The 17,924-nt window shown below is 38.1% G+C and overlaps 1 protein-coding gene across 1 annotated transcript; it reads right to left on the bottom strand.

The window, feature by feature from the left end:
• Positions 1 to 8,300: 8,300 nt before the first annotated feature.
• LOC131318386 (putative phytosulfokines 6) lies at positions 8,301 to 9,248 on the bottom strand. The gene is made up of 3 exons (XM_058348094.1): positions 9,008 to 9,248; positions 8,800 to 8,882; positions 8,301 to 8,630 (listed from the first exon to the last, which is right to left on the bottom strand). The coding sequence occupies exons 1-3, from the start codon at positions 9,102 to 9,104 to the stop codon at positions 8,505 to 8,507; spliced, it is 306 nt and encodes a 101-aa protein (XP_058204077.1). The 5' UTR covers positions 9,105 to 9,248; the 3' UTR covers positions 8,301 to 8,504.
• Between the last annotated feature and the right edge of the window lie 8,676 nt (positions 9,249 to 17,924).

The following is a 17,924-nucleotide window of genomic DNA, read 5'->3' as shown; positions in this document are numbered from 1 at the left end:
AGTTTTGGAGTTCATCGAGTTACTGCGTCAAGTGTTTTTGTTTCTTAAAACCTACGCCCTCTTATGTACCAAACAGAAAAGGAGAAAAAATCCTTTACGGAGTGTGCCATAAAAAAATGTTCACGGAGGTGAATCCCGTGTATCTAAAGAGTTTTGGACGGTCCGAATTTTAAATTTTTTTTTTTGAAATCTCAAGAAAATTTATTTAAAATCCGAATCATTAATTATCAACACAAATAAGTGAGATCGTGTAGCTCCGTAAATTATCTATTTACGGCAACACTCTCTGGACAAGTATCTCTCTGTTAAAAGATCATGTGAGAGAGAGAGGGGGCCGCCGACCTAGGGGTACTTCCGGGTAGTTTACAGTCGTTGTGTGGACAGTTGGGAGGGCCACTTGGCAAAGATATTTTGGGGTTTTATTTTTGGTGGTAAATTACGCTGTTGGTCCATTTAGGTTTAGAGAAGGTATTTTGGTTCTTATAATTATTATTATAATTTTGGTTAGTTTATGTCCAAGCCATCTTTTATTCCTTTTATCTGGATTTAATAGTTCATTGTTTAATTCTAAGTTTCTAACTGAATAAAATAAGTAATATTTTTAAATTGATAATGAATTTTACATTTGATATGAATATTATTTGGTAGATCTTAATTAGTTCTACAAAGACAATGTTTTCAAAATTACATAAAACATTATAAATTATAAGATATAATCGAATAAAAATAACACAAACTCCAAAAAACAAAGACTATTAAATCCGGACAGAGGGAGTATTTGACGTCTTCTGTTAGAAAGTTCACATGGAAAAAGAACAAGGCCGACCTCACCACGTGAATTCCTTCGTATCTGAACAGAAAGCCATATCATTCTTTCAAATAAAGATAAATTATGTCCGGACATAATTTTGTAAATTTTTTAGCTCGAATCTAAGTATTTTTTATTACTAGTTCTTTAAATTATAGTGAAATGTGCTAAAAATATGCAAAAGATTGCATTTTTTTTTTATCAAAAATTTGATAGCATTTGCTGTCATGATTTGAAATTACGAGATAGAGGGAGTAATCATTTGAAATATTTTTATAAATTATCCCAATAACTACTATATATTTATACAACTCTAGCCATGAAATGAAAAGATAGATTATCCAAGGGATTGATATATTGTCATTCAAGGGATCGATATATTGTCATTCACTTTGGTCTTTCTAGTTCCAAATTGTTTCTCTTTTGGTTTTAAATATGAACGGAAGATTTTAGAGTGACTTCGTTAGAATGGTAATGAATGGTCCAAATACAGAAAATTGAAACTAATGGGATCAAAGTAGAATTTCTCTAAAACTATGGGGAGGAATTGCGCAATTTGTTGTTCCTTTGGGCAGAAGATATTTTCGATTTTTGGGAATTAAAAATTATTGGGTGTTTCTAGCGTTTCCTCCAAAAATAGAAATAAAAAATGATTGGGTGTCTCTGTGGTGGGAAACAGATCACGTAAGTGCAGCCAATGAGGATGCAGATATCAAACAATTGGGAGTTTTGTTATCGAGTGGTGCTATTTGCACCGACAGGAGCATACTGACGGTCGCGCGCGGCCGTCTCCGGCCACCGGACGGCCTATTCGAGCTGTCCAAAATTTTTTAAAAAAAGTCCGAGGGGCCCAACGCTGGAATCAACGGCATCCGATGTATGTATATACATGAATCAACGGCATTCGTGTATATACATATATACACAAAAAATATGGTGTTTAGATCAAGCACCCTACACACATCGGATGCCGTTGATTCTCACGATAGGCCCCTCGGATTTTTTTTTTAAAATTTTTGGACGGCTCGGATCGGCCGTCTGGTGGCCGGAGACGGCCACGTGCGGCCGTCGGTACGGTTTCCCTACATTTTTGACCGGTACATATAGGATTTCTGTTTGTTTATCCATTCGGGGGCCACAAAATTTTGAGACTTCTTCATTAAAAGTTACTTTAATTACTCTCTCCGCTTTGAATCTATAATGTTTTTCATAATTTTAAAAACTTTGTATTATAAAACTAATCGAGATCTATCAAATAAGATTCATATTGCATATTTTTTAAGATTCACACTAAAAAATATAAGTAAAAGACATAAAAGTGACAAACAGAATATTGGACAATGAAAATAGGCCGGAGGAAGTTTTAAGCAACCAATCACATAACAAGGGTTTGCTTCCACCCGGGAGGGGTGCTTTTGATTTTCGGAGGGTAGACTAAGGCTCTGTTTGGAACCTATAGAAAAGAAAAGAAAAGAAAGGAAAAGAAAAATGGAGGAAAATGAGAGGAAAATATGAGGAAAAATTTACTATTCATTGAATTTAAAAATTTTATTTTCTTCTCTCTTTCTCTTCCAACCAAACAATAGAAGGGAAATTTTTTTAATTTTCTTTTCTTTTTCTATCCATAAGTTCCAAACAGAGTCTAAGAGCATCTATTGTAATAACCAAATGAGTGTGGATAAACAAATTTAACAATAATGCTAAAAAGATATACCACATTGTAATAAGCAAAGTTATTAGTCTTTTACCAAATAACCAAATTCCACAATCAAATTTAACTTTTACCAATAACCAAAACTCAATAACTCAAAAACTCTCCACATTGAAATCGTCTCATCAAGACAAAAAATTTGATGTGGTCGGGTGCGTGATTAAAACTCATTTGCTATTGGACAAATGTGCATTGTGTATTGTGGAAATTTTTGGGTTAAGGATGCAAAAATAACCAATGTGAAGGTAAAAGTTGTTAAGTTTGATTGTGGACTAAATGTATATTAAATGCTGATGTGGCACATTTTGGTTATTGATTTTGATTATTACCATTGCGGATGCTCTAACTGGTTAGGAGGTAAACGTCCATGTAGATAGCTTTGTGAGTGAGTCTATTGGTCCCCTCTCATAGTTGCTTCTTACTATTTTTCGCGGGCTGTTTGATTTCCTTCAATCCTCCTTAGGTGGATTAGTTTTATCTCGTTTGAGTTTTTGAGGATACCTGAATGTGTCAAAAGGGAGGGGGGGGGGGGGGGGGGGGATAATTTCGGGCCGGTCCTATTTTTTAAGTTCATGGCTGGGATGATCCTCTTCAATAATTTCATATCTCATTAGATCCTCCTCAAAATAACTCCCACACGTGTCTCTTCCTCTCTCTACCATGTGCGCATTTGATGTGCTCGCTCTCTCTCCCCTTTTTATTTTAAAGCTTGAAATCTAAAAATGATTATAGTATTTTTTTATACATATTCATTTTTATAAATTTATATTTTCCAAATCTACTCGTAAAGATCTACCTAATGAGACCAATATCGAATATAAAACTATAGAAAACGAAAATTTTTATTTCCAATGTCCATTTTATTTTGTCTAAATTTACAATTAACAGTCTAAATTTATATTAATAATATTCATTTAAATATTAGATGTGTTAAAGTTAAAATTTAGCAGTTTAAATTCATAATTAGAGTGCTCATTTAACAATTCATTGTGTAAGCAAACATGTATAATGAAAATTATAGCATTTTAAAATTTATAATGCAAAAAATAAAAAAAAGGAGAGCCTAAACCCCAAAATTATTTGTTTGTACCCATAAGTTCACATTTAAAATTGGTCTTGTTTGATAGGTTTCGTCGAGTAGATTTTAAAAATATATATATATATATTTCCAAAATTAGATATGGCAATAAAAGAAAAAAATATTTTAAGATTTAAAATAAAAAGGGGAGAGGGGAGTGGAGGGAGAGAGGGGGGAGGAAAAAAAGCAGCAGCTAAAATGACATAAGGTTGGTACCAGAAAGATCTTGTGGCATGAGGTTGTACGCGAAAAAATCATGACATGTGGCATGAGTGTACCAAAATATGGTGCATTGAAGAAATCTTTGACTAAATATGTGGAGAGAGAGAGAGAGGGGGCCGCGCGTGTAAAATGACTTTGTCAGCTATGAACTTTTCGAATTATGCGCCTAAGATCTGATGGGGCAAAATTAACTTAGACAGGACCGGCCAGGAAGAAAAAAAAGCAGAAAGGAAAATGACGGTCGATGACGTATTTTGATAATTTATATCTTTCAAGAATATTTTCAACATTAACAAATATCCTCAGCATGTTCTTGACGAGTATTAATTATTAAAACACGTCATGAGCCGTCATTTTCTAAAAAGAAAACCAATTTAGGTAGAATTGGGCTTGCCAAAGATTGGATCAGATTAGCTGGTTACCCAAATATTTGATTGCTTTGGGCCAATAAGTTCCGGCCCAACGCAGCTTGAACTAGCTGAGAATCTTAACTATTCCTGCCACGCACCTTTTGTGGAGCGGATACGAAAATATAGAGGCCCCGTTTGATAACAGACAAACAGTGGTAGATGGATGAGATTCGTAAGGAGATAGGATTAGAATTGAGATTGATGATGAAAAGGGATTGTTAATGAGAAGGGATTGATAATGAGTATGTTTGTTTGAGATGAGATTAGATAATGAGATTGTATTGATAGAAGAAATTGGTAATGAGAATGAATTAGTAATGAAAAAGGGTTGAGATTGGATTACGAATACTAAGTCCCAAGGGGTATTAGCAATACCCCTTATGGGCTGGATTGTTCATCCCATGAGACTATCAATCCGGACAAATTTTGAAAACCAAACAAAGTATTACTAATACCATTACCTTAGCAATCCAATCCCAACCTCCAATCCGTTTATCAAACGGGGCCTGAGTTCACAGAGCATCTTCGACCTGAGATGTCAAATTTGACATGGCACGCACGTCAAGTAGCTAGAAAAATTGCTATGTGAAGGAAGTCCAACCAACGGGTCAAATGCTTGCGTGTCATTTGACATTTCCTCTCTCATGTTAAAATTTTTCTCTGGTTATTTTACTCCCCAAAACTCAACAACTATCCTTAAATAAATAATTAGACATATTGGTTGGAGTGAACATTGTAGAGATGTCAAATTGTCACATAAGCCTTCAAAAAAAAATTGACATTCCGACTTTTGAAGCCAAGGTTGGAAATGCTCTCTGTGCTTTATCGTCGAGCCCGTTAATTAGTTTTAAATTTTTTTGCTAATTAAGTATATTCAAATATAAAAATGTAGTTATTGGTAAAAATGTTGCTAAGTTTTAATCAATATTGCTAACCTATAAAGTATTTGGGCTTTCTTGTGCAATTGAGGATTGTCCTTAGCATGCGAGGTTACCCAATATTTCAAATTAAAAAGTAATAAGCGAAAATCCAATTTTAGTTGAGAGAGATACAGAGTGTTGATAATAAAAATTATAAATAACTCTATTAATAGTGATAAAAAAAAGAGGGCAAAATAGAGAGAGACAAAGTAAAAGTGAGCTGAAAGGGGTTTTAATTATACGATATATGAAATGCCACTGAATACTGCGATTTGCGAAGAGGGAGTTCAAAGGGTCTTTAATTTGGTCAAGTAATTTAGTGGCCGGAGTAATAAGATTATGCAAATTGCGCCCGTTTTGTAAGTTCCGTTTAGCGTTTATCAATACAATCTTCTCACTTTTGACAAAAAAGAAAGAGAGGGGGAATTCAATTCACACTTGTTCAACATAACAAGAAACCATCACAATTAAGCACTGTAACACCCCGTCCCACATCGGAAGTCTACATGGATGATCTTGGGCATATAACAAACCTTGTGGGCTACTACTAGTACCTTGTGCTTAAGCTTTTGGACCATGTGGTGTGGCTTGTGGATCAAAATCAAGATACTGGGCCAGTGGTCTGCTTGGAGCGTTGCAAGCACAGGCAAATAGTAATAAAATTCTACCATGGATATGGGGTCTTGCAACTTTTGTTCTCATCTCTGCTCTCAAGCATTTACCAAATACTAGCAAAGAGGAAATTTTCTCTTCCATTGTTTAATTGGTTTGAGAAGAAAAAGAGGAGAAAATAACAAAATGAAAATATTGCGATCCCGGGGGGTTAATTGTATCTTCTGTCCCACAGCTCGTGTGGGAAAATTTTGCAGTAGTTTGGTATTTTGCCAACAACAGTTCGTGTTTTCTTTTAGTTGTCTTATCTATTTTGTTCCTCTTGTAATATTTTATTAAGGGGTTGTTCTTTTAAAAAGCCATTGGCTTTTCCGCCAAAAATGAGCCAAATAATCCCACATAAAAACAAAAATAAGCCAATAAGCCATTTTTTTCGTCTTTATTCAAAAAATATTGGATTTCGATAAAAAATTTATACTTTTTAGATTTCTCTCGTCATGAGGATGCAATAATCTCCAAAATAATGAGGATAAGTCAAGTGATACGAAAAAAATTTAAATAAGGACAAAAAATAAGCCACTTTGGCTTATTTGTCCAAACACTTTATTAGTATCATCAATGAAACATTACCTTCTTTGCTGTTCAAAAAGAAAAAAAAACCTTCTGTCCACTGCATTTTTTCAGGTTTAGGAGGCGATGAGAATTTTGAATTATCAATCACGGAACTTGACCGCGGTGAGGAGAGTACTGCATCGTGCTTTGAGCAAAGGGACGAGGTGAGGTTCTGGCAATATTTGACGCCCGTGGGCTCATTAAGAGTCTTTCATGACCTGATCGAGCTTAGGCTCCGTTCCGAAACAAAAAATAAGTTCTTATTTTTTAAGAAGGCAATTTCAAATTCAAAAATTATAAGTTTATTGAAATATAAAAATATGCAATATGGATCTTGTTTGGAAGATCTCGATGGGATCTTTTATACGATGCAAAAAAAAATTGAAAATTTATTTTTCATTTACTTTATTTTTGAGTTTGAAAATGTGAAATAAGCTGCTTATTTTTTAAGAAGGTTTCTGGAACAGGGCCTTAGTATATCAGTCCCTCGATGTGTAGTACGTACGTTCATCGGTTCATGTAAAATTTTTATTCAATTCGGTTGTTAAATTTCTTGGAGGATTCAAACCTAAAACCAATTGGTTATAGGTAGAGTAATCTCTAGAATATATGAGCGATGTGGGATTAAGTCGAACACTACCCCTGAGATTTGACTTGGGCGACCCCTCACGTGCAGCCCGGATGCATGTGGAGGTATGAATTGATGAGATGAGGCGATTGACTCGGGCGACAGAAACTTGACCACGTAAGGAGAGACCACTCAAGACCTAGCTCCGATACTATGTTAAATTTCTTAGAGGGTTTCAATCTAAAACCAATTGGCTATAGATGGAGTAGCCTCTAAATTTTATTAATCAAACTTGGATGATTTAGATGAGTGATATGAGACAAATCTAACATCCCGTCGGCAAATTAATCACGTCTCTGGTTCTGTCTGTTTGAAACTGATTAATTTTCCTTATCCTTTCCGACAGTTTGTGTGAACCATGCAAACGTAAAAGGAATCTTAATAAAAACAATCATAAAATAACGAAAAAATCCAAAGGAATCCTTGTTTTTTTGTCGGCAGAGAAATCATAAAAGTCAACTATATCTGTCCAAAGCAATTCCAATAATCAAAAACAGACACGACCCATGTTACAAGGTGAGGCTCCTGTTTTGTTCTTATATTATTACTTGACGGATCAGAACCCCCAACTAAATAATTATTGCAAACACACCCGTGAGACTAAGAAGATGGAGTATTATTTTGTACTATAAAACTTGAGTCGTCCTCGACCCTTAATTTGGATTGGACGAGACAGTCCAACTCTAGATTCACTATTGCTAGTTGCAATTAATGGTTTAGATTTGTTCAAATAATTGCAGCGACAGACAATCCAGCTTTGGCTGTCCTGTTCAGCCAAATCAAGGACGGAAAAAAATCCCAATCCTATTGTATAAGGGGGATCGCTCTAACAGATGGTTGCCAATGCCACACAATAGATGTTACTGGTTCGGTTTCTGATCTTATATCACTTGATATGTGACAAGCTATTATTTTTGTGCGCATCGTCGTGCAGTTTATTCTTATATGAAGAATTTAATCGAAGTAGTTTTAACCAAAAAAGATAAATAAATAGAAGTGGTGTCAAAAGCTTTGGGCAATTGTCTAAATTGTGGGGGGACAAATTTGCAAAAAATAACAAAACAAATTAATACCTACTCTAAGTATTTTTTTCTTCTTCTTCTTCTAATTCAATAGGGCCAAGTAACCTCACTTACAATTACTTGAATCGGCCCGGTGGCACCTTATACAGACAACTCTTTTTTATATAGAAATGGATCACATCATTTAAAGGGTTTTACATATATAACGTGTGTAATTGATTCATGTAAAACGCCACATCATATGATACTCGATCGGCACTATTAGAACACAACAGTCTTCCCCAATATATTATGTCGTATTATTAATTATAAGGTAATAGTTACACACGGTTTCGTACCTTTATGAAAAGAAAATTTTTCTTCGCCCCGGAAGTAATATGTGCCTCTACTAACGTACACAATTTATTTAACTAGAGATTCAAGACTAGGAGAAATTAACTAAATATGTATATGTATAAGGATTCCATGGTCCTTCCTTTTTCTAAGGTGCCGATGATCCCTTTGGCTTATGGTGTTGGGTGTAGATGTAGTCCAAGTGAGCCTCTGCAACCATCCTCCTCTTGATACAATCTTCATCTTTCTCATCACACTCCTCCATGCCCATCAGCTGTTCAAAATAAAACCCCCAAAAAAGTAGAAGAAACAACTATTAGAAATTAAGGAATATTATAAGCTCGTTCGGATACCTGAACTATCAAAAGAAATTAAGGAATATATTTATTAATTACTTGAAATGGAAAAAAGAGAAATTAAGGAAAGAAAGTACTTTTGCTTACATTGACTAGATCTTCTTCATCTTCAACGTTAATGGAGGGAAGTGATTGAGTGATCTGATCATTAGCCTTCACTATCTGGTTTCCTGAAAAGAAAATGAGAAGGTACTATAGGTACTATATCACGAGGATGTGAACCAAGAAATGAACATGGTGCATATATAAAAAAAAAAAGATATATATTCATCTAATCATCTGCATATCTAAGTACCTTGGAGGGGTGGTAAGGGACGAGCAGAGGTTAATGAGTGGAAGAGTAGAAGGGAAACGGTGAGGAAGATGATACCCATTTGAGATACTTGCTTCATGGCTTCAGAACTCTGTCTACTGTCTAGGAGAGAGAGAGAGAGAGAGAGAGAGAGAGAGAGAGAGAGAAGTGTTTGATTAAAGTGTTGAAGTGAGCTGGAATGCTGGATGTGGGCGGTGTTTTGTACCTATAAATAAGAAGAAGAAAAGCAAGGCTGATGGTGAGTCGACCTCAAAAGAAGGCAGTTGTAACTTCACTACTGCATTGCTGGTGGGCCCTACCATTTCCATCCTCTCATGTGATCAAACCAGACGGCCATCGCGAGGGAAAATTATTCACTACTCCTGGAGTGGACTACAAGCTCGATCCACCTTCTTTTATTGAAGAGATAGTTCCGCCTTCTCATGCTTTGCTTTGCAACAATTACACGTTGAACACCTCAACGTAGTTTTGTCAAGGTGCATGGTGGCAGGTGCCCGTAACGGAGATCGATGAAATTGTAGCGAGGTTAACTTGGCACAAATCTCTGTTAAATTTACTCTGACACATACAGGGACCTGCCACGACGTTGAGGTGTCTAACATGTGATTTGTTACGGAGCACCACATGGGAAGGCTGAGCTAGTACTTCGGGACTACCGAATAATTTCCCAAGAGATGGGTGTGGGGGATACCTCACTGTCAAATGTGGTCCGGATAAACTCCATAATGGGCAGACGAGCCAGTTCAAAACCAAAAAACAAAGGATCCATGCAAACAATAATAGATTTTCCTCTCTGGTCTTTTAGGCTATTTTTAATGGGATATTCCTTAAATTTTTTTTTTCCTTCCTCCGTGTGGGAAAAAGTGTTTCTGTATAGTCAACTGTACAGAAAGGGGTGTCAATTGAATTGAGTCAACCTCTGAGAATCTGAGATGCTCATGCCCGCCAGGCCAGCTGTTTTATTCTACTTTCTACATAGTATATACCTTCTACCCACTGGTTCCTACGCACTGCCGAAGATAGCTGTCCTCTGTATTTTGTTAACATCTTGAACTTTAGCAAGGCTCCAATTTTGATGCAAACCCATAATTTTTTTACAACCTCACCAATTTATGTGTATCTCGATTAACTTTCAGACTCTAAAGTTGAACGAACTTCCTGCGGTCTCGGAAATGTTTTTTAGGTGGTGAGAGTCGAACATCTGAACCCGAAATATTGGTTACATAAGTAGTACTCTTTTGAGTATGATCACTAGCTAGTTAAAAGTTGTGATTAATCATGCGTACTTTAACTGGTTACGTAAGTACTCTTTTGTAGTGATCATGATACACTTGTTTAAAGATGGAGCAGCTACAAATCCCCTCGAAGTACTGGCTTGATTCACATAAATATATATATATTACTACTATAAACCTGTGGTTAGTGAGTTTGGCTTATATTTTATTGTTTGTCAGTGGGTTGGGTAGAATGGGTAGTAGCTAGTCACATATATTAAAAGAAGTAGGATCAGTATAATGCTGTAAATTAAGCAACGTACGTAGTATTAATTTTCCAGTGCATTTTCTTCTTGTTAAATTTTTTTTTTTAAACAATCCAGTATCTAAACCAGTTTATGCACACCTCGATTAATCTTAGGAGACCGATCCCACTGCCCCTTAATGAGGGATCCATTTCAAACCAAAACAAAGCTCTGTATGAACTAATTCTAAAGAATTGATAACAGCTAAAATGTGTCGAACTTGAGATCTTACGAGAAAACAAATTTCTATGTCCCAAACCTTAACAACCAAGCCAACCCCTAGTTGAATTGCTAAACAATGGCAAATAGAATCATGTATGGGTAATTATTCAATATTCCGGGAGTACCGCCACGTGGTACTCCAGACTACTTTACAACCACACGTTTCTGTGGGGCTCATACACTAAGTGGATAGACCCTATAGGAATATGTAGTTGCAAAGTGGTTCGGAATACCACGTGGCCGGCGGTACTCCTAGACTATTGTATAAATTCCATGTCATGTAGTGGTCATGACTTACGTCATCCACTTTGGATTGTTTAGCCGAGAGTCAAAAAAGCAAAATATCCGGTAGCCATTTAAAACATATGCCCTAAAACCACATGATCATGATCTCCATATTTTGTGCATGCATTTAACTTTTGAACCACTTTGAGAGGGAAGGCTTGTGAATAAGAAAATCCACCATGCGTTATCAGCAGCATATCGCTGCTATCCTTTTCCTCCACCACACAATGCCTTATGGAAATTAAGAAATTCCATGCATATCCTCTTAAGAGTTTGAATGGAAGTGTTCCTAACTCAATAAAGAAAATTATTTATGCCGCACTATTATTACATGGAGATAAGAAGTGGGTGGTACAATATATAGTGCTTTAGTCAAAATGCGGCATAGTGGTGTGCACATGCATAGAGTAATAGGAGTAACTACTAATTAAGGAGATCAAACCTCCCAGTGACGGAGTCAGAATTTGGTTATGGGTGCGAAAATTTCCGATGGTACGTACGCAAAAAACGGCTCAAACACTTGAGTTATCAAACAAAGTTTTTTCGATGGAAGTTCACTAATTAATACTTGTTGTATGATGTTCGTAAAAAAACGAAGGAAAATGATATCGTAAAATCAGACTTTGTCTTGAGTTTTATTTGTTGGTTACAAACAATAAAGGCATAGTTCAAATATCTTGTAGTCTTTAATGAATGTCATTGAAAAATTATTTATATGAACCGAACCGTTTATTTTTTCATAATTTATGTTAAAAAAACTAAGGCTTTTTTTTTTTTTTTTTTGGAATTTCTAAAACATGTGCCACCCCTCTTGATAGCTCCACCGCTGAACCTCCCTCAATCATCTCTAGTTGAGGTGCACGCATGCTGATTCAAACACCCGAGTTATAAAAAAAAAAAACCCATCCCTGATCATCTCTACCAATCACCCTCACATAACAACCAAAACCTCCAAAACGTTGTGCAAAACATTATAACAAGATCCAAGAATTCACAAAACCCCCAAATTTTAGTGAAAGTAGGTCGCGTTTTGCGAGAGGGATTGCATGCGGTGGGTTTGTTTTGATTTGGAGATGGTAGTGGGTTTGGTTCGATTTGGTGATGGTATAGTGGTGGTGTGTTTGGTCTAACTTGGGGATGGCAATGGGTTGGTCTGATTTTGGTGTGCTTTAAGGCTATTTGCATGCTACTGCTATTGAAAGGGTCAAACATTCCATGGTCGTTTTGGGGACTGAACCAAAACGACAACGTTCCAGGGTCGTTTCCCGATCCTGAGTTTCATGCATCATTTTGACTCGCCTAATTGCTAGGGATGTAGAGCGGGTACTTCCTCAAACGAAAATCAACAAAATACACCAAAGACGTACAAATTCATCATCGTAATCAAGTCATTTTGAATTTTCGATCCGTTTTTCCCATTGGATGGTTATCGTCAACCATATGGATATGGGCTTTGTGATCAAATGTCAACTCTGCTACACCATGTAAGTTGAAAAATGATCTCATCAATGTTGGCAAGACAATGCATATGGGTTTTGACCCTTGGTAGGCAACTTAACAAAGGTCAACTAAAGGCTTGCAAGGTGCAATGTATTGAGTTGCGAAATTAATTAGCACCCCTATCCATTTGGATCAGTACCGTTTCCCAATTTAGTGAAATGTGATTTGTTGATCTCCTTGGTGCTTTGTTGAGTAATCTTGGGCAGTAATAATGTAGCACACAGAAAAAGGATTGAGCATTTTGATAAGATTTCCTTGAGAAATTTTTGGGTGCATGCTGGTTGGGTAACATGCCCGTGGTGTCCGCTCGGCCCATCTGAGCCGTTTATTTCGGTTTTGGACCGCTCGAATTTGGAGAGAGGAAGAGAAGAGAGAGTGGTGGAGTGAGAGAAGTGAGAGGGTTTCAATCTAAGCTGTTCAACACACTTTTAAACGGCTCGAACAGGGCAAGGCCACGTGATACCCACCCGAAACCCAAAAATTTCTCGATTTCCTTCGACATCTTCCATACATTGCACCTTTGACAAAAGACACATAACTCTATTTTTTTTTCCTAAAGCAACATACTCCAGGCCCTCCCTGTATATATATATATTTTTTGGATTCGAGTTTGGATCCTTCGTCGCTTGCCTGTGTCATGCCCCAGTGGCATCAGTTTGTTGTAACGAACGCTATGAATGCAAGCTAAGAACGAGAAATTGAAAACTAAACAAGAAATCACAAAGACACAAGATATACGTGGTTCCCCAAGATGGGTACGTCCACGGGCGAGGAGAGATAGGATTCACTAACCAATGTGACGAAGAGATACAAAGAGCCGGCTATAATCCGTAACTCTAGAAAGGCCACAATATGAAAGCCCAAAAGATAATTTTTAGAAGTACCTCAAAAGCCTTATTTATAATAGGCTACAAAAACGGGAACAACATAATTAACCAATGTGGGACTAAAGAATACAAGGCATTCCCAACAATTCTCCACCTTGACTTGAATTCCACCGAACTAAATCACCAAATATAGCTATCCCCTTCTAACCTCTCACTCGCCAAATGCCCCCGAGGGGCGATCAACTGCAAATACCAAGCAAGCCCAAGCAATGCTTGAACTTGGCAACCGGAACCGGTTTAGTCAACATATCTGCTGGGTTATCTGCCGTACCCACTTTCTTCACCTCAACTTGCTTCTGTGAGATGATATCCCGAACGAAGTGATACCTGACATCGATATGCTTAGTCCTCTCATGATACATCAGATTTTTAGTCAAATGTACAGCACTCTGCGAATCACAAAATACTGAACTCACACCCTGTGCAAGACCAAGCTCACAAAGCAAACCTCTCATCCACAATGCCTCCTTCACAGCTTCAGCAATGGCCATATACTCCGCTTCTGTTGTAGACAGCGCAACTGTAGCCTGTAAAGTAGCTTTCCAACTAATGGCACTTCCGGACAGAGTAAAGACATAACTTGTCAGAGACCTCCTCTTATCGTGGTCACCGGCAAAATCCGAATCAACATAACCAACAGCATGATCACCAGAATTGACAATCCCAAACAATAGACCAACACCTGCAGTTCCGCACAAATACCGTAGTATCCATTTCACAGCCTCCCAATGTGCCTTTCCTGGACGCCCCATATAACGACTAACGACACTAACTGCATGTGAAATATCAGGACGAGTACATACCATGGCGTACATAAGGCTCCCAACTGCGCACGAATATGGAACCTGAGACATATACTTCTCCTCATCCTCCGACTGTGGTGACAACTCAGCTGAAAGTCGAAAGTGTGCTGCCAAAGGGGTACTGACTGGCTTCGAGTTCTGCATGGCAAAGCGCTCAAGCACTTTAAGAACATAAGACTTCTGATTCAAAAATAGTTTGCCAGCTACTCGATCTCTGCAAATCTCCATACCCAAAATACGTTTTGCTGCACCCAAATCTTTCATCTCAAATTCACCACCTAACTGTTGTTTCAACCTGTTGATTTCTGATACACTCTTGGCAGCAATAAGCATATCATCAACATACAACAGTAGATAAACAAATGAACCATCTGGAAGTTTTCGAAAATACACACAACTGTCATACTCACTCCTAGAATATGACTGGCTTATCATAAAAGTATCAAACCGCTTATACCACTGCCTAGGGGATTGTTTGAGGCCATACAAAGACTTACGAAGTAAACAAACGTGATCCTCCTTACCAGAAACAACAAATCCCTCAGGCTGACGCATATAAATCTGTTCCTCAAGCTCGCCATGCAAAAACGCAGTTTTGACATCAAGTTGCTCTAACTCAAGATCATAACATGCAACAATAGCAAGTAAAGTGCGAATGGAACTATATTTTACAACTGGTGAAAATACCTCATTGTAGTCAACACCTTCCTTCTGGCTGTATCCTTTCGCCACTAGCCGAGCTTTAAACCGAGCGTCTTCTACCCCTGGAATACCTGGTTTGCGCTTGAAGATCCACTTGCATCCAACAATCCTCTTCCCTTTCAGCGGTTCTACTAACTCCCATGTCTGATTCTTCTGAAGAGACTCAATCTCCTCATTCATAGCAACAAACCACTGTGCAGACTCAGTGCTCGAAATAGCTTCCGTATAGCTGGAAGGCTCTTCATACTCAACTGTCTCAGCAACTGATAAAGCATAGGCCACCATCTCAGAATAAGCCGAATACCTTTCAGGAGGCCGAATCTCCCTCCTTGGCCTATCTTTAGCAATAGTGCGTGGTTGCTCAACTAATGCATCAACCTCTGTGTCTGAACTCTTGAACTCCTCTTCAATTGGCTTCTCAATGTGCTTCTTCCCTGAGTCGGAAGATTCACCCAAAAACTCCACCTGCTTTGGAACACTATGTTCTTGAACTGTATCATCAACCTGCTTAGACCCCTTAATCAGATAATTTTCATCAAAAGTCACATCCCTACTGATCAAAAACTTCAAATCATCAGAGCACCATAACCTGTACCCTTTGACACCTGCTGCATAACCCAAGAAAATATACTTCTTGGCCCGTGGCTCCAGTTTACCTTCATTCACATGAGCGTAAGCTGGACACCCAAAAACACGCAACACAGAATAATCAGCCGGATGACCTGACCATACCTCAAACGGAGTCTTACACTCAATAGCAGTCGACGGAGACCTGTTCACCAAATAGCATGTTGTGGAAACGGCTTCAGCCCAAAATTCTTTGCCCAATCCGGAATTGGACAACATACAACGTGCCTTCTCCAAAAGAGTCCTGTTCATTCGTTCAGCCACACCATTTTGCTGAGGGGTTTTTCTCACTGTGTGATGCCTCACAATGCCCTCATCACTACAAAATCTATCAAACTCGCCAAGACAAAACTCCATACCATTATCAGTTCTCAAACGTTTTATTTTCTTACCAGTCTGATTCTCAATCAAAGTTTTAAACTGTTTGAATGTATTAAAGGCGTCACTCTTATGTTTCAACATATACACCCAAACCTTACGAGAGAAATCATCTATAATACTCATAAAATATCGAAAACCACCTTTAGAAGTTACCTCTGCGGGACCCCAAAGATCCGAGTGAAAATAATCCACCGTGCCTTTGGTGCGATGAACAGCTGTACTGAATTTTACCCTGCACTGCTTGCCGTAGACACAATGCTCACAGAAATCCAGTTTCTCAATTTTCTGGCCACATAGCAAACCCTGTTTGCTCAAAACTGTCATCCCCCTCTCGCTCATATGCCCAAGGCGCATATGCCACAAACGAGTCAAGTCTGAATCTGAAACCTTGGATGAAGCAACCGTTGCTGCAGCACCTAAAACTGTACTGCCCTGGAGTGTATAAAGGTTACCACGCTTTTGACCCTTCATCAGTACTAATGCACCCCTTGAGACTTTCAAAACTCCACCTTCACCGAGGAATTTGCAACCATGAGAATCAAGAGCACCCAGGGATATAAGATTTTTCTTCAAATCCGGAACATGTCGAACCTCAGATAAAGTCCTAACAATACCGTCATGCATCCTAAGCTGAATCGTTCCTGAACCAACAGTCTTACAGGCCATGTTGTTGCCCATCAAAACTGTACCACCATTGACCGCCTCATAAGTAGAAAACCACTCTCTATGCGGACACATATGGTATGAACATCCAGAATCTAGAACCCACTCGGTATTAGAGCGAGAATCGCCCTCTGTAACTGATAACACATTATCTGACTCATCTGAACTTTCAGCAATTCCAGCAATTACTTTACCCCCTTTCTGGTCTTCTTTTTCCTTCTCCTTGAGTTTTAAACAGTCACTTTTCCAGTGCCCGGGTTTCTTGCAATAATTGCACTTTCCCTTCTTCTTACCTGATGATCTGGATCTTCCCCTATTACTCGACTCCACCCTTTCTGTTGTTCTTCCCCTAACAAACAAACCCTCCGCATGTGCATCACCCTCACCTGACACTTTTTTCCTCAATTCTTTCGAATATAGGCTGGCCTTAACATCCTCCATGGATATCGTGTCTTTGCCATACAATAGGGTTGTAACAAAGTGCTCATACGAAAGTGGTAAAGAACATAGCAAAATTAGGGCTTGGTCCTCATCCTCAATTTTACTATCAATATTTTTCAGATCCATAATAATACGGTTGAACTCGTCTAAATGATCTTTAACAGGTATACCTTCTCGCATACGAAACGTATAAAGACGTTGTTTGAGATATAACCTGTTGGTGAGCGACTTCGTCATATATATGCCTTCCAACTTCAGCCAAATTCCTGCTGCTGAAGTTTCTTCTTCCACCTCGCGAAGAACGTCATCTGCCAGACTCAACTGAATATAACTCAGAGCTTTGGCATCCGTATCATCCCAATCTTCCTCTTTGATTCCAGAACTAGTCTTGCCTAACAAAACTTTGTGCAATCCTTGTTGGGTTAGCAGAGCCTTCATCTTTACTCTCCAAAGACTGAAACTGTTGCTCTGCCCATCAAACTTCGCAATCTCAAATTTAGCCGCCATAGCCACAATCGGAAACGAAACCCTAGTTTTTGCAACCTAAGGCTCTGATACCAGTTTGTTGTAACGAACGCTATGAATGCAAGCTAAGAACGAGAAATTGAAAACTAAACAAGAAATCACAAAGACACAAGATATACGTGGTTCCCTAAGATGGGTACGTCCACGGGCGAGGAGAGAGAGGATTCACTAACCAATGTGACGAAGAGATACAAAGAGCCGGCTATAATCCGTAATTCTAGAAAGGCCACAATATGAAAGCCCAAAAGATAATTTTTAGAAGTACCTCAAAAGCCTTATTTATAATAGGCTACAAAAACGGGAACAACATAATTAACCAATATGGGACTAAAGAATACAAGGCA

This window comes from Rhododendron vialii, chromosome 3a (assembly GCF_030253575.1).
Source record: "Rhododendron vialii isolate Sample 1 chromosome 3a, ASM3025357v1".
Lineage (NCBI taxonomy): Eukaryota > Viridiplantae > Streptophyta > Magnoliopsida > Ericales > Ericaceae > Rhododendron > Rhododendron vialii.
Note: the sequence above shows the minus strand (reverse complement) of the source record. Positions and strands in the feature narration are given on the sequence as shown.